At 36.2% G+C, this 18,120-nt stretch overlaps 1 protein-coding gene across 8 annotated transcripts in view; it reads left to right on the top strand.

The window, feature by feature from the left end:
- Positions 1-18,120, top strand: part of JMJD1C (jumonji domain containing 1C) — a 307,703-nt gene that overhangs the window by 230,401 nt on the left and 59,182 nt on the right. Inside the window, exon 1 of one of the 8 annotated variants that reach the window (XM_036264660.1) lies at positions 15,217-16,401. The exons of the other annotated variants lie outside the window; for them this stretch is intronic. Within the exon in view, the coding sequence (XP_036120553.1) occupies positions 16,372-16,401 (30 nt within the window). The 5' untranslated portion in view covers positions 15,217-16,371. Of the gene's footprint in view, positions 1-15,216; positions 16,402-18,120 lie in introns of those variants that run through there. 8 annotated transcript variants of the gene reach the window in all.

The raw sequence follows: 18,120 nt of genomic DNA, 5'->3' as shown, positions 1-18,120 counted from the left end.
ATTTTTTTAACATAAAAATTTAAGTTTTTTTGTTTGCTTGTTTGTTTTACTATGATAATTAAACTTGATATTAAGAGAGATGTTTTGTAAGACTTTATATAAGAACTACTGGAAGTGTATCTCCTGTTAGGATATGGGAGTGGAACGCAACCATACTGCCATAAATGATAGAATCTGCATTGTAGTTGTGATAGGAGACTTAGGCCCGGAGCAGAGAAGGGACTCTTGGTGTTCCACTGACTGTTGACTTGATTCCCCTCCCCCAAAAGGAAGTCTTTATATGGAAATTTTATGCTTAGGCTCTACTTTCCTTTGACTTACCCCTAATTTTTTTTTTTAATGTCTGGCCTTGGAAACATCTCACTGACTACATTCATCTAACAGTTATTTAAATGTTGTGGTTTTCCCATTCACAACATCCTGCTAGTTGCTTAATGGTTTTCAAAAGTTGATAAAAGTATAAATCCTTTTTTATTTTCAAGGAGTTTATTACATTCCATGACAAGAACTTATATAAAAATAATTTTCTAGATTTAAAGAGTCAAAAAATACATAGTTAAGACTTCAGGAACACAAAGAAAGAAGTCAGTAAAGATTGAAATGGTTAAAGGAGTCTGATGAAGGCAGTAAAATCTGAAGGGGATTCATTTGAATGGAAGTGAAAGATAGGGAGGCTAAGCAGACCTTTGGCAGAAGGGACAGCATCATCAGGGACAAGAGGAGGTAGATTTAGGAGAAAGTAGAATATTAGCCTAGCTAGAGAAGCGAGTTTAATTTTGAATAGTAGACATCATAGTGGACAAATAAGTATTCTGGGGTCAGATAAAAGAGGAAAATGATTGCTAAATACAGTTACTAAGTGGCTTTTATCTTGTAGGCCATATGAATTGGAAGTTTTGAAGCAAAAGAGTAATAAAATTTTCTACATAAGTGACATCTGTTTTGTAAATATATCAGAAGCAGTTAAATGATTGGTTCTTCGCTAGAGTCTTTGTCATAGAGAATCATCAGTGCAGCATAATTTTTAAGAGCATGAATTTTGAAGTCAATTCATGCAGACATGGTTTCAAATTCTAGTTTTGTTTGTAGATTTGTGACCTTGGGAAAGCCTAAAGCATTCTAAGCAGTTTCCTCATCTATTAGATAACCATATTGTCTTTCTCTCAGAGTTGTTATGAAGAATAAGTAAAATGATATGTTAAAGAGCCCTGGCCAGTTTGACTCAGCGGTTAGAGTGTTGGCCTGCAGTCCAGAGAGACCCAGGTTCGGTTCCCGCAAAGGGCGCATACCTCGGTTGCATTTTGTCCCCGGCCCTGGTTGGTTGTACGGGTGGCAACCACTCGATGTGTTCCTATCACGTCGATGTTTCTCTCTCTCTCTCTCCTCTTTCCCTCCCATTCTATCTGAACAAAAAAATGGAAACATGTCCTCGGGTGAGGATAAAAAAAGAAAAAAAAATGATATGTTAAAGAGTTTATTACTGCATAGAAACTGCTCGGTAGAAGGTAGCTGTTTAGGCATGCTCAAAAATTTTGTTTTTGCACATAATAAACCTCTTTGGTACATATTTAAATTTTTTTTCTTTGTTGATTTTTAGAGAGGAAGGGGAGAGTGAGAGAAAAATAGAAACATCAATGAGAGAGAGATATTGATTGGCTACCTCCTGCATGCCTCCCACTAGAGATTGGGCCCGCGACCTCTTGGTGCATGGGTCAACACTCAACCACTGAGCCACACCTGCCAGGCCCTTTTTGGTACATATCTAAACTCTTTTCCTACCATGCACTGCAACTGTTGGACATTATTCTGCCACCACCTGCCCCTCTTAGTTTTAACAATCTGTCTTACTTGTTTTCTCTGGAACTCTTACTGTTCTTTCTGTAGCTGGTGCTAGATAAACGTTATCACTGTCAGTGCAAGCTATGGTCAATGTAAAACAGAACATGTCTTGATAGTAAGTAGTGTTTCTTTTCCTCTCTCCCCCTTTTTTGATAATATTCCACGGTGACTTCTTAAAATATTATTTTAAGAAAATGATAATAGAAAAGATGCAGAACCTTGTTTGGTGTTCCCTTCCACAAAACATACATTTTTTTTTTTTTTGCCACTGGGAAAGGCATAAGCTCCATTTGCTGCTGGTGGTTATTTTTATTTCAAAAGTGTAAGTAGTGGTACTCAAGCAAGTTACAGAATTGTTTTTGTGGATTTTTTTGTTTAGTTTTTGGTGATCATTTTGTTTGTTTGTTTGTTTGTTTGTTTGTTTGGCTTTGGCATAATAAGGCCATGTGGATGAGTGTTGCAAGTTTGGAAGTCCTCTCTAAGCATTGAATAAAGTTGAACTAAATGACCTTTGAAGTTCCTTTCAGAGGACTTCAGAACACTTGGAGCTATAATTCTGTGAACTTGATCTAGGTGGAAAAACAACCATTTCTGACCTATGTAACCTAATCAGGTTAAGTCCTTTACTAATTTTAGTCTTAGGGAAAATCATAATTGTGCAAAATTGTAATAACATGTTGTTTAGATTAATAGAACTTAATGAGAGCTTTCTGTTCTGTACTTATCTGTTTCTGAATTGTATTTCAACAGAAGTTGAGCACATTCTCAGTCCCTGAGTTTTTATAAGCATCTCCCTTTATTTAACTTTGCCCTCATATTAGCATTTGATCGAAATTTAGAGGTGCATTATTGCCATAAAGTTATTTAAAAAGAGAACTGTGAGGTTGTAGCATGATATACATTGTACCATGAGTATAAAAATAGAGGATTGCCCGGCCGGTGTGGCTCAGTGATTGAGTGTCCATCCATGCACCAAGAGATCACTGGTTCCATTCCTGGTCAGGGCACATGCCCAGGTTGTGGGCCAAATCCCCAGTGGGGGGCGTGCGGGAGGTGGCCAGTCGATGTTCTCTCTCATCGATGTTTCTATCTCTCCCCCCTCTCCCTTCCTCTCTATAAAATCAGTAAAGAAAAGAAAAAATAGAGGATCATAGCCATAGCTGTGAACTGACTGCTGGTGGATCATTGGCTTGGTAGGATCAGCATCTGTGGGTGGGGAGTCATTGGCCTGGGGGTGGTCTAGGAGATGAGGCCAGAGCAGGAAGCTGCTATTGTGTAGTACTTGGCTTTATTCCATTTCTAGTCAAAAGGGACAGCTTGCAATAGTGGAACCAAGCTAAAGCCTAAAAAGTAGAATGGACTACAAGAAAAGGGGAACCGGTAGCTAAAACAGAGTCATTGCACTTCCTTATTTAAGTAGGCTTTTTTAAAATTTAAAGTTGGTACATCATGTTTTAATATTCAGTAATTTTGCCCTGCATTCTGTTTAAATACTCCTTTTATCTCCCACCTGCCAGATTTTATATAGGCATAATTTCAAAGTTAATTACGAAACATGCTTTATTAAGGTCCCATAAATCCGGGTATGTTGATTTATCCCAAATGCATATATACTACCATTAAAAGGGGAGTTCTTCATTTGTAGAAATTGGTTGCAAAACTTGTGTGTTGAAGATGTATCCATGGAGTCCAGGAACATGTTATTTTGACTGAAATTTGGCTCAAGTATGAGCTGTTCTGCAATATTAAGATTAAAAACATTCATAAGGCACAGTCTGCAATAATTCTTTCCTGGTACCAAATCTGTTATGATCATATGCTGAACAATCTGCCAGTCTTTTTTATATTTTTTGTGCCTGCTGTTATGAATTTAAAGTATGTGAAATTATGCCTGTAGACATCAGATTCCAAATATTCTAAGCCATTGCTAGTTACCATTGAGAACGATTTTCTGGTTTCTGCCAGTTAAAATGGGGTTGATACTATTTATTTATTCCTTTTGCCCAATTGCAAATTCTTACTAAAGCACAGCTATATTATTTATTAATTTATATTTTTTCATCACCATTTATCCCTCCCTATACCTTCACAGCCATATTATTTAAAATCTAAAAACTCAAATTTTATTTCCCAGTTTATTTAACATTTTACATTTGTAAAGTTTAACAATTTCCAAAATAGTTTCATGTTCGTTATTTTAGTTAATTTTTATGTTAGCCTTCTGAGGAAAACAGATTGTATTATTATCTTTGTTTCATGTAATGCTTTCAGGTTTTATTAATTAATTTACTCCACACAAGTCTTTGAGAAGTCTAATTTACAAATGAATAGGTAGCAGAAATAGAAACCCACTTAAATTAGATTAAATAAAAAGGGCGTGTGAGATATTATAAAGATGCAACATACAATGTCATGGACATCCGTAGTAGGAAAGTATAGCTAAACCTTATTCAAAATGGAATTAGGAACTAGAAAGTCAGGAACTCGAGTCACATATTCTATTCCTTCTTACCCCCTTCCTCAATCTCCTTTCTGCAGACAGGTTTCTTCTGCTTACTCATAAGTTTTGCTTCTCATAATACTAGTTTCCATGTGACTTTTGTGTGTCATTGTTTATTCTCCCACCTTCCCCCACCCCTTACAAGACCTTTTTATTTTTGTTCTTATTTTTTTACAAGATCTTTTAGATCTGATATTTGTGTTTTTTAGTAAAAGTAGAGATAGAATATAGAGGAATGGAAGGCTTTGAAATGAGAAGTAAAAAGTATGAAGTAGGGAGAGAATATATGATAGCAATTTCTATAGGCAAAGAAAGTGGGCTTTAGGGAAGTTGGAACTTGGCATCTAAGTTCACACAACCAGTGGTAACCTAAACAGAACTTGTACCAAAAACTTTAGAATCCAAGTATTTCTACTATACCCACCTGCCTTTGTGAGCCATCAAATGTGAAGTATCTGTTATTTGCACATCATTCTTTTGTTTTGGCGCTTTATTTTCCTTAGAGTTTATGTCTTTCCTAAATATAATATCAATTTTTTCCTTAATTTTATTACCTGCACAATTTCCCTAGACTTTTCTTTTTTTTTCTTTTTTATTAATTAATTTTTGTTACAGATGTTTCTCCTTTTCCCCCCACTGATCGCCCCCCCCTGCCCTTTCCCCAGTTTGTTGTCCATGTCCACTGTTCATGCATACGTGCATATAAATTCTGTGGTTTATCTCTTCCCCACCCCCCCCTATTTAGGGGATTGTCAGTCTGTATCCCACTTCCGCGTCTCTGGGACTACCCCCTTCCTCAGACTGTTATGTTCATAGACTTTTCAAACACTAGCCTCAAGCTGTACTCCAAACTGTATATTATTTTCAAACTCATTTGTTTCCTGGGTAGAGAAACCAAATAGATGAAGATAATTTGCACTCTCCCTATTTTCTCAGCCGCCTAGTTTTTTCTGTTGTGCATATAAGGTATCTTGAAGTCCTAGATTTGCTCAAAGTTAAAATAGAAAAATAATTACTTTAAAATGAAGCCAAAAGGTTGTCTCTGAAATCCAAGTCTTACTAGACTTCAGACCAAAGGCAAAACATGAGCATTAGAGCCTTAGTCAATAAATAATAAGCCTTGGGGCTGTTTATTCAGATATATGAGGGCCTTCTGTTTTATATTCAGGAAGACAAATACCTTGCCTTCACAAAGCTTATAATCTTATAGGGGAAACGCACATAGAAAAATATAAATATAGGCAAATTGTAGTTAAGTAACAGACACCAGGGAACCAGGGAGGTATAAAGAATTCACCCTGTCCCTGGCCGGTTTTGCTCAGTGGTTAGAGCATCGGCCTATGGACCAATGAGTCACGGGTTCAAGTCCAGTCAAGGGCACATACCTTGGTTGCGGTTCAGTCCCAGCCCCAGTTGGGGTCTCTCACGCATTGATGTTTCTCCCTCTCTCCGTCTCTTTTTCTCCCTCCCTCCCACTGTATCTGAAGATAAATAGAAAAATATCCTCAGATGAGGATTTTAAAAAATAAATAAATCCACCCTGGTTATGGGAGAGATACAGAGGGGATGTCTATATTTTTGGAATAAGTGACTCCTAAGTTGTCTCATAATGAATATAAATTAGCTAAGCCACTAGAAGAGCAGTACTGTTAAGTACATGACATCAAATTAATAAGCAGAATGGGTGTTCGTTAGATGGTCCCATTGCAGAAACCCTAATGATACCTTTTGTGTGAAGGTGGAATGGTGATGAACGAGGAGTTTTTTAAACAATTTTTAGTTGGATTAGTCACCTGACTGACCTCAACCTCCTGGTCTTCATGGAATAGTGAATAATGGTCATTTGTTGAAAAGAAAACAATAAAAATGACCATTTTAACCATTTAAATATCAATTCATTGATTATAAGTACATTCACAATGTTGTACAACCAAAACCACTATCCATTTTCAGAACTTTTTTTTATCATTCCAAACAAAAACTCTGTATTCATTAACCAATAACTCCCCATTTCTCAGTACTCTCTTTTCCCCAGTCCCTGAGAACCTCTGGTCTACTTTCCTGGTCTGTACTTTCTTTGCCTATTCTCGACACCATGAATTAATAGAATTATACATTCTTTTCTTTGGACTGGTTTATTTCACTTATTATGTCTTTAAGTTTCACCCATTTTATAGCATGTCAGAATTTCAGTTATTTTATGGCTGAATACTTTATTTATGTATATACCCCATTTTGATTATCTGTTCATCTGTTGGACATTTGGGTTGTTTCTACCTCTTGGCTATTGTGAATAAGGCTGCAAAGAACATTAGTATACAAATACATGTTTGAGTCTCGCCTTTCCATTTTTATGGTTATACACCTGAGAATGCAATTGCAAGTTTATGTTTTACTTTTTGAGGAAGAACCAAATACTCTTTTCCACAGTTTCTGCACCATTTTATATTCCCACCAACAAGGGTCAAGTTTTTTAATATCTAAGAATACTTGTTGTTCTTCATTTTCTTAATAATAGCCATCCTAATGGATGTGAAGTTCTGTGTCCATATTTTAGTTGTTTGTTTTTGTTGTTGAGTTTAGGAGTTTCATCAGTCTCTCATCAGACAGATGCTTTGCACATATTTTCTCCCATTCTTTGGGTTTTATCTTCCTTAATAATTAAGAGAAAACTTAATTCTTTATCGTTTTCTTAATAGTTCTGTTGATGTATAAAGTTTTTTTTTTAATCCTCACCCAAGGACATTTTTCCATTTTTTTGTTCAGATAGAGTAGGTGGAAGAGAGAGAGAAACATCAACGTGAACGGGACACATCAAGTGGCCACCACCCACTCAACCCAAGGCCGGGGATAAACCGCAACTGGTGGTACATGTCTTTAGCGGGAACCGAACCTGGGTCTCTCTGGACCACAGGCTGATGCTCTAACTGCTGAGCCAAACCAGCCAGAGCTGATGTATAAAGTTTTTTAATTTCTCCCAGCTGGTGTAGCTCAGAGGATTGAGCATTATCTTCATGGACTGAGAAGTTCAATTCCTGGTCAGGGCTTAATCTCTAGTAGGGGGCATGCAGGAGGCAGCTGATCAATGTTTCTCTCTCACATCAGTGTATCTATTGCTCCCTTCCCCTCTCTCTTTCAAAATAAAAATCAATAAAACATTTTTTAAAGTTCTTTAATTTCGATGAAGTACAATTTACCTGTTTTTTCTTTTGTTCCCTATGCTAATGATATCATTGCTGAGAAATTATTACCCATTTCAGCATCATGAAAAATTTTACCTGAGAGTTTCAGTATGTTTAAGCTTCTTGGCCCTTTTTTCCTTTTTTTTTTTATTGATTTGAGAGAGAGGGGAACGGTGGGGGGGGTGGGGACATCATTGAGAGAGAACATCAGTTGGCCGCTCCTGCATGCCCCTCACTGAGGTTTGGGCCCACAACCTGGGCATGTACCCTGACCAGGAATTGAACCTGCGACCTCTTGGAGCATGGATTGATGCTTAATCACTGAGACACAACGGCTGGGGAAGGCCCATTTTTTATTAACTTTGAATACGGTTATAAGGTAAGGGTCCAACTTAATTGTTTTTCATGTGGATATCCAAGTTCCCAACGCCATGTGTTGAAAATATTTGTGCTTTCCTCATTGACTAGTATTGGCACCCTGTTGAAAATCAATTGACCATTTTTAGAAATAGTAAATTCTGCATAACGGGTGAATAAAAAATCTGGATACATAAAATCTACCGAGGTATATATAATCTTCATGCTTAACGATTTTTAAGACATTCTTCAGTATGTAAACTTTCTTTTTTTTTTTATCCTCACCCGAGGACATTTTTTTCCATTTTTTTGTTCAGATAGAGTGGGAGGGAGAGAGAGGGACACATTGAGTGGCTGCCACCCACATGACCCAACCAGGGCTGGGGACAAACTGCAACCGAGGTGCATGCCCTTAGCGGAAGCTGAACCCGGGTCTCTCTGGACCGCAGGCTCTAACTGTTGAGCTAAACTGGCCAGGGCAGTATATAAACTTTCAAAATGTAGTACCTACCTGAAGTACCTCAGAAGGATGGTTTTTATAGTTTCTCCCACATCCATTCCTGGTTTCAGGGAATTAAGTTTCATCCCATACTAGCGGTCCCTTCCAGTGCTTAATAAAGCCCATTGTTGAGAATTTTTCTTAATGTTTATTGCATATATGTCAGGCAAACTTGAATCAATTGGTAGGATCTGTCTGGCATATTGTTAATGTTTTGAAGGACTGTAAGGCTGTGCTCTGGCCAAGAGTATGTAGTTAATGATATTCACTACCAGAACTGTAAAGAAGAGGGCTGAACTACTAATTTGTTTTTATTGGTCTTGATCACTCTCAGTTCTCTTTTCCATTCTGTCTTGTTCCACAAATAGGTATAACATTTGGACTTAAAATTTTTATGAATTTAATTTGGGTGATGGCACAACTTGGGTAGCTCTCTGCCTTTTGCCCCAGAACTCCAAGGACTTCTGATTTAGTGGTAATATAATTTAAAATAGTTTATACAAATTAACCAAATTTAAAAACAGAAAAGAACCAAAATCAGTACCAACAGTTACAGAATAAGATTCTTTTTTAAGATATCTAGTCATATGCATACATATACATATATAAAATGTATCTTAGGGAATTTTGTCTCTTTGGGAGTAAGCAAACGTTTACATCTATTAAAGGTATCAGAATTTGGTAGTAGAACAACAGGCCAACTTGGACTCAGATTCTGAGTCCAACTCTGCTGCTTACGGTCTGAAATTTTGAACAAGGCATGTAACCACTTAACAGTTTTTCATTTTTCATCTGTAAAATTAGGTACATAATATTTGCCTTATGATAATGTTGCCATTGTCTATGAGATAATATATATGAAATAACTTTATACCTTATAAAACTTTTGTGATAACGGCAGTGGATATGGTAGGAGTTCAGAAAATAAATAGGTCTGGTCAGGTAAATCTTAGTTTATAATATGTGTACTTCCAAGAAGCCCATTGGAAGTAATTGTTTGTAAACCCTGAGCAGATAAACTAGATGTCATTCGGACTACTACCTCACCAGTGGGGCACATAAAATCGGTGAATTTCCTACATTTTCCTAGTTTTTTTTTTTTTTTTCCAGCCAAGGTACCTCTCCTATATAGTATGTTATTTCAACCATTTTTACCAGCACCTTAACTTCACACCTTTGTCTTTGTCACATCTACCTTTGAAGTTCTTATCTTTGAAAAGTACTACTATGATTTTTTTAAATTGATTTTTAGAGAGGGAAGGAGGAAAGGCGAGAGAAAGAAAGAAAGAAATACCGGTGAGTGTGCTTCCTACACACTCTGTACCAGGGATCGATCCTGAAACTCAGGCATGTGCCCTGACCTGGAATCAAACCCACATGGGGCAGCACCCAACCAACTGAACCACACTGGCCAGGGCTATTTTCTTTTATACCCTAAAAATGCACTCCCCTTTATTGGTAGCCACTAGTCACATGTGACTATTTTAAATTTAAATTAAGTACTAGTAAATTTGAAAATTCAGTTCCTCAGTCATGGCAGCCACATTTCAGATATTCAAATAACCATATGTGGAACAGTGCAGATTTATATAATATTTTTATCATTGCAGAAAATTGTGTTAGACAGCCTTACCCTAAATGCTTAACATTGCAAGAGAAAATTACACCCATTTATTTGGTGTCATTGTATTGTCTCCAATCTCAGTGGAGCCTTTAATACCAGTTAACATAATTTTATTTTAGAGAGAGATTGACTTGTTGTTCCACTTAATTTATGCATTCATTGGTTGCTTCTTTTATGTGCCCTGACAGGGAATTGAACCCGCAACCTTGGCTTATTAGGATGATGCTCTAACCAACTGAGCTACCTGACCCGGGCCAGTTGGCATAATTTTCTATACTCCTTTTGAGCTTCCATTTCTTAAAGGAGTTAATTCCAAGTTCTCTCTACTCAGTTTCCTCCTTTTCTCTTAGTAGATGACCTTTCTCCTGCAGCACAGAGGAAACTGCTATTGCAAGCAGGAACCCCCTTAACTTCCTGTCGTTATACCTATTTTTGTTATCTTTATTTACCTTTTTTTCTTGTGTGAGATGTATACCTTTTTTCTATGGCTGATTCAGTTTTACAGATATTTATTATGCACCTTCGATGTCCTAGGCACAATTTCTGGATGCTTAAGGTAAAGCCATGAACAAAACAAAAAGATATCTACCTTTGTATAGCTTACCTTCTAGTAAGAAGAGACAGGAAGCAGTCAAAGTAACTATTGTAGTATATTAGAAGACCATAAGTGCTATGGAGAAAAATAAAATTTGGTTGGAAGTGTTAGCTGAGACAGAAAAGGGAAAGATCCTAAAATGAAAGCATTCAAAGAATAGCAAAGAGACACCTATATAGGGATTACTAAAAACTGCAGTAGGGCAATCAAGGTGGTTAAGCGGGGCTTTGTAGGCTATTGTAGACTGTATTTTGTTGTTGTTGTTGTTGTTCTGATTAAGAGTAGAAGCCTATGGGGGATTTTGAGCAGAAGAATGATGTGATACCCCCCGCCTAAAATTTAAGACATAAAACAGTCAAGTGAATTTCCATAAACCCATATCATCCAGCTTTCAGTTACCAGTGAGTGCATGGCCAATATTTCTTTATCGTACTTTTCTCACGTATTATTTTAAAGTTAAGCCCATTAATTATATTATTTTATCCCTAAATGTTTCTCTGTGTTTGTGTGTGTACATAAGTTTTAAAAGTATTTATATATAGTCAATTCTAATTATTTACAGTAGTCATGTTCTAAAAAGTTAAAAGTTCTCAGCGACATCAGGAATGAAAGAATTAGAATGTCATGTTTACTAATTTGCTTTCTCCTACATTATGCAACTGTCAGACTTAGAATAAAAACACTGACATTACCAACAATAGTGTAATTGCTGAAAACAGTCTAAATATTTTGTGGTAGGTTTGTTTTTTATCTTTAGGATATATCTCTAGTGGGTTATACCCATTCAATTTTTTGTTTTGTTTTATAGTCTTGGAAGCGTTTCTCTATGTGCCTCGTGTTTTAAAAGGCTTATCCTTGTCCTTGTGGTCTGGAATCCATTTTCAGATACCTTGCTCCATTTACCATATCGTAAACTTACTGGTGTTTTGTTTTGTTTTGTTTTTCTTCTTTTATGTAAATAAACGTAATTATTTGCATTCTAAAATAAAGATTGCCTCAAAAAATCCATTTATTCCCTTTCTTTACTTTTTAACCTTTATAGCCAGATTTATTAGAAATATAATCTGACTTTGCCCTGGTCAGTTTGGCTCAGCAGTTAGAGTATTTACCCTAAGACCAAAGAGTCACAGGTTTGATTTTGGGTCAAGGGCATGTACCAGGGTTGCAGGCCATCTCTGGTCTGTCCTGTGGGAGGCAGCCAATCACTATATCTCTCACACATCAATGTTTCTCTCTCTCCCTTCCTCCTTTCATTCTATCTAAAAATCAATGGAAAAATATCCTCAGGTGAGGATTAACAAAAAAAATAATGTGTGTGTGTGTGTGTGTGTGTGTATATATATGTATAATCTGACCTTTTATATCTATTTTCTTAGCTCCCAGTAGCATCTTCAGTTATTGTAGCCTGGCTTCTGCCTCTACTTCCGGTCTTGGAAATTCTGTATTCTTACTGCTTCAGTGACATTTCTTTTTAGGTTTTCCTACTCTTTATCAGTCCTCTTGCTGCCTGTTACCACTCTCTAGTTTTAATGTTGGGTGGTGTTTCATTCACAGTCTTCCTTTTTGGTAACTTCATCTTACAATGTTATACATCTAAACAGTGTTATAATTCCAATTCTTTTTGCTATCATTTAAAACCCTATCTTCTAAATGTGTAACTCCAGTCCAGACTTCCCTGCTGTACTATTATTCATTTTGCAACTTTCTATATGCCAGGTACTCACTGTTCAAAAGTTCCACCTCTTTGGGGCTTAAATTCTATAGGAGACATAGTGGATAATAAATATAATAAGTAAATGATACAGTGTGATAGTTTAATTACTGCTAGGGCAAAAGAAAAGTAAACTTAGGTAAGACCAATTAGGAATGGAGAGGGAGAGGCCAGTTAGAGTATTAAATGAAGTGGTCACAGTAGGCGACATTGAGAAGACATACTGTACATAAAACTCTATTTAATCTGTATTGGATTGATTTGTGTGTTAGTCTGTTCTAACAGACTTTAAGATCCTCAAGGGCATAAACTCTTAGTGTGTACTGCCAATCTCTTGGCACAGTAATTGACATCTGTTCCAGAATCTTACTGAATCAAATATAGTCCTAATATAGCTCTGGCCAGTGTGAGTCAGTTGGTTGAGCATCCTCTCATATACCGAAGGCTCGCTGGTTGGATTCCCGTTTGGTAGCTTGCGTGCCCCTGTTGCTGCAGGTCTGATCCCAGTCAGTGCCTGTGTGGGAGGCAGCCAGTTTATGTTCTCTCTCACATGGATGTTTCTCTCTATTCCTTTCCCTTCCTCTTTCTCTCTAAAATCAATTAAAAAAATTTTTTTTTAAAGAAATATAGTCCATCCCTGGCTGGTTTGCCTCAGCAGTTAGAGCATCGGCCTGCAGACCAAAGAGTCGCAGGTTCTGTTCCAGTCAAGAGCACATACCTGGATTGTGGTTCGGTCCCTGGCTCCGGTCGGGGTCATGCAAGAGGCAACCAATCGATGTGTCTGTCTGTCTGTCTCTCTCTCTCCCTCCCCCCTTCTCCCTCCCCCTCTATCTGAAGATAAATGGAAAAATATCCTCAGGTGAGGATTTTAAAAAAAGAAATATAGTCCTTAGTCCCACGCTCAGACTATTTCAGACATAATTTCAACAAATTATCTAATCTGGTTTCCTCTACTATAGCATGTGAGAAGCCAAATGGAGACTTTTAAAAGTGTGATGATGGTAGATTCTGCGCTTGACAGCACCAGAAGTTACAGAAGAAACTAAAAACAGTTACAACTCAAACTTTGTCTTTCTGGGACAGTTTGGTATAGAGGCAATGACACATTACATTTAACAATAATCATGATTGTATCATACTATGCTTAGTAATGATAACCATGATTATTGATGAAAAGCTCAAATTGTGTTTAGTATGCTATTTACTCTGAAGGAACTCTAGAAATGTTTTTATCCAGACTTTGCTAGGATTTTGCTAAACTTTCTTATTTCTGTGTTATCTTTAAAACATTTTGTAGACAGAAACTATACTAAGCATTTGACACACCTCCATTGGTTTATGTTCTCTTCCCTTTTTTCTAATTAGATGTTCTAGGTCAGTGATTTTTCATCTGGTGTGCTGAAAGAATTTTTTTTTTCCCCTTTATTGATTTTAGAGAGAGTGATAGAAACATCTATGATAAAGAATATCGATTGGCCACCCCCTTCTTGCCTTCCACTGGGGATTTGGCTCACAGCCTGGGCATGTGCCCTGACCGGGAATTGAACCAGTGACCTCTTGGTGCATGGGTCGATTCTCAACCACAGAGCCACACTGACCGGGCCTGAAAACATTTCTAAAACATGTGATATCTGATTATTTTCAGGTGCACTGACCTCTTTTCTCTTAAATTGTCATGTTAAAAAACAAAAAATAACAGCCAACAATAGCTGTCCTGTGTGAATGAATCAGATTTACACCTTTTTTTTGTCAGATTGGCAAAAAATGTAATATATGTTTTGGTGTGCTGCAGAATTTTAGTAAGTAATTTATGTGTGCCATGAGATGAAAAAGGTTGAAAATTGCTATTCTAGATAAATTAGACTTATTCTATGAGGAATAGCAAAAACAATGACCATAAAATATTGTGGAGTTACATTGTGCCTACTATCTTCCCTAACAGTACTAGGTAATTAAGTTGTTCTTGTATTATGATACTTTGGAGTTGTCATTTTAATCCCCTCCCTTTTCATGAATAACTTCATGCATTTGCATTTGCTCTACATAAAAGAAGCAGATTGTCTTAAATAGGGGTCATATGATAAAATGCTAAGTCACTTGGCAGATCCAAGTCTATCAAGTTACAAGGCTTGTTGATTGTTTCAGTTTCCATTAGATTGTATTCATTCTTACTGAGGAAAGAGAAGTATGCTATAATAGTTCTTCATATTTACAGGTTATGATAATCTGAAAATAATGAAAATTAGCCACAAATGTATTTAGTGTGCTTTGAAATTTCATCCTTTGCATTTTATATTTTTAAGATTGATGTTAAGTTTTATAATCAGAATAGTTGTTGACACAATTATATGTGTACTCTAGTTCAGTATTCTTAACTATTATTTTTAAAAGAATGCTTTCCCCAGAATGTATAAGCATATAATTTTATTTCTTAGACTAAGCTCCCCCCTCCTCCCCAGCAGAGGAGAAGGTAGGATAAGACTGCCATAGGCGGAATGCTCATCCAGGGCAAGGGAGTTGTTTCTTTGTTTTATTTTTTTAAACTTTGGCTATATTTAAAGAATATTTTCAGTTGCTACTTTAGAAAACATTTAACAGTTCCCAGGCCTTCCTGAGTTTGTTCAGTGTTAAGTTTGAGGAAGCTGCAGTTAGTAAATTGTGGTTGGCAGATGCTATAAGCAGGTGACTCAGTAGGTTAAACTCATGATGACTCAACTCTGTAAAAAACCATGCCGATAAATAACTTGAAAGAAAAAATGCCTTCCAGACTTTTGAACTGCCATAAAAAGTTCAAAACTATTATTAAAGATATCACAAAGAATATTGACATGTGGCTTTAGAAGGAAACACATTTTCCTTCAAGTGGTTTTAAACATTTTGCTTAATTGTTTTGATTTTTTGCTCTGGTAATTGAAAGACCTTATACCTACCAATGACACATAGCAAGTTGTATATTAAAAATGTAGTAGTGTTCTACTCTGCATAAAGTGTATTCAAGAGAACATTTTTTAGAAGGTTGGTTTCAGTAAGGAAACCCAAGTGGCAATTTTTAATTAATGTAATAAATATAATTACTTTTTTTTGTAACCATGATCATAAATGAGGACAAGTAAAGCAACATGCGTAGTCCTCGTACGGTTTGGTGTAATAAGGCATGTATATTAGTATAGTATACCCTATTCCAAAATCCTTTTTGATAATTTGATTAATTATATCTGATAAATAATTACAATCTGTGGTTTTGTGATATCCATTCAAGAATACCACATTCCTGTGAACTTATTTTAATTTTGTAAATATCATTTTTCGAGTTTTAAAATAAATTGATTAATTGAGTTTCCTTTCACTTTGTGTCGTATTACTAATATATAAATTATTACCCAGCAGAGGGTATCAGAATTTTGATACTATAAGAGCATGGGGTGGTAAAAGGTATATGGAAAGGTTTTTGACATTAGGCACATGTTTGCTGCTTTGCTTCCCTCCCAGTTATGTAATTGAGGGTAAATTACCTAATCGTTGACTGTTTACTCATCTGTAAATTGGAAAGAATAATATCAAAGTAGCAAAGGGGTTGTTAGGATTAAATGAGGTTAACATTTGTGAAAGTGCTTCTATTCTGTTGATTTAAAAAAAAAATTATTGTTGTCATTGAGGAATAAATATGCTTGTTCTTAAAATAGATATTTTTAAAGTTACACAGAGTAAACTTTGAATATTTGTCCAATGATAAACGTATATTTAATGGAAATAATATATGAATGTGGTTTTACTTTGTAATTCAGTTTGTACGAATATGGGAAATCAGGAGTTCAGAGAAATATCAAAGGACTCTTAAATCTTGAGACTTTAAAAATTTAGTCACTTTTCTGCTTTCATAATTTCTCATGTTATATGCTTCTCTTAACTTAATGATAACCATTTCTGTTGCAGTTGTTAATTATATAAATAATGTCAAGTAATATCAAGTGGAAGTTTCAAGGAGAGATGCCTGAAATAGTTGGATGGATACATAATGGCCGGCTGCTTACAGTGGCAGTAAGCTTCGAGATAGATTTCTGAGAATGATGGAATACTCATCCTTAATTCTTTGTGTTAGTACTCTGGGATCAAGTTACTGGGTTTCAGCTATAGTAATAACTGATATCATTTTCCGATATTTATTATTTTTATCCTCACCTGAGGAAATGTTTTTTTACTGATTCTCTTTTTGTGGGGAGAGGGAGAGAGATATCAGTGTGAAAAAGAAACATCAATTGGTTGCCTCTCTTATGTGCCCTGACTAGGAATCGAACCTGAAACCTCCCAATACCTGAATCATGCCCCAGTGACTGAGCTACCCGGCCAGTGCTTCCATTTTTATTTTTATAGATTAAGGTAAATTATTATTGTAAAGAGTCTAATATAAAGTTTCATGGTTTTTTTTAACATTCATATGCTTCATAAACTAGCTTTTCTAAAACCAGGAGTCATGAAATGTGGTAAATAAAACAATTTAGAAAGATTGGTAAGTTAGTTTAATGATGTAAACATCAGAAAGGTGATATTTTCAGGAGCACTGACCTCTTTTCTCTTAGACTGTTAAAAAAAATGACAGCAACCAATACAAAAATAGATGTCTGGTGTGAATGAATCAAAATGATTCCTCTGTGTGTGTGTGTGTGTGTGTGTGTGTGCGTGCGTGTGTGTGTGTGCGCGCACGCGCGTCTGTGTGCCAGTGCCACAGAATGTAGTAATTAGTTTGTGTGTGTAATGAAATTAAAAAGGTTCTAGAAGATTGGTGCCTTCATTTTATAGTACTATAACAAAAAGACTTTACAAGAAACAGTATAAAAGTTAAGTCCATCTCGGCTAGTGTGGCTCAGTGGATTGAGCATCAGTCCGTGCACCAAGAGGTCGCTGTTTTGATCCCGATTAGGGCACATGCCCTGGTTGCGGGCTTGATCCCTGATGGGGGACATACGGGAAGCAGTCTACCGATGTTTCTTTCTCATTGATGTTTCTATCTCTTTCTCCCTCTCTAAAAGATCAATAAAAATGTACTTTAAAAAAATTAAGTCCAGCCCGACCGGTTTGGCTCAACAGTTAGAACATCAGCCCAAGGAACCAAAGAGTCACAGGTTCGATCCCCAGCCCCAGTCAGGGTCTTGTGTGAGGCAACCAGACAATGTGTCTCTCTCACATTGTTTATTTTCTCTCTCTGGCTCCCACTGTCATAAAAAAAAAAAATCAATGGAAAAATGTCCTCATGTAAGGATTAACAACAACCAAAAAAAGGTTCAGTTCATAAGATAAATATATAAGTAAAAAGTCGATCCCCTTGTTCTCTGTGCTTGTAATACAAAGCATAAGCCCTGCCTCAAGATTCACTGCTGCCTTGATTTACTACTTACCTCAGGCTTGCTCACTGATTTCTACAACTAGTCAATGTCTTTGATTATGTTTTGCAAGAACTTGCTAAGGTTTACCCAGGCTATTTGTAACAGATCATTGCTTCTAAAGCTTGCTTTTTAAAAAGTCACACCATGTACCAGCTTAATTCTGATTCATGTACATTAAAGTCTTGATTGCTTTTTGTTTGTTATTTTTAGTGTGAATACATACAATCTATAACACTTATAACTTTAAAATATTGATGATTGGTTTATATGCAGGAGATCAAATAGTTCTAGATAATTATAATAATTTAAAATTCTGCCTAAAACTTAATATTTTAACTATTACGTAAATCTGGAAGATTTTAGGTTTTATCTTATCTGTTGTGAAGACTGAAGTTACCAAAACTAACTATAGATTCAGAATTATGTTAGAAA

The sequence above is a fragment of the Molossus molossus genome, unplaced genomic scaffold, assembly GCF_014108415.1.
Source record: "Molossus molossus isolate mMolMol1 unplaced genomic scaffold, mMolMol1.p scaffold_m16_p_17, whole genome shotgun sequence".
NCBI lineage: Eukaryota > Metazoa > Chordata > Mammalia > Chiroptera > Molossidae > Molossus > Molossus molossus.
This window is presented reverse-complemented; position numbering and strand designations above follow the sequence as displayed.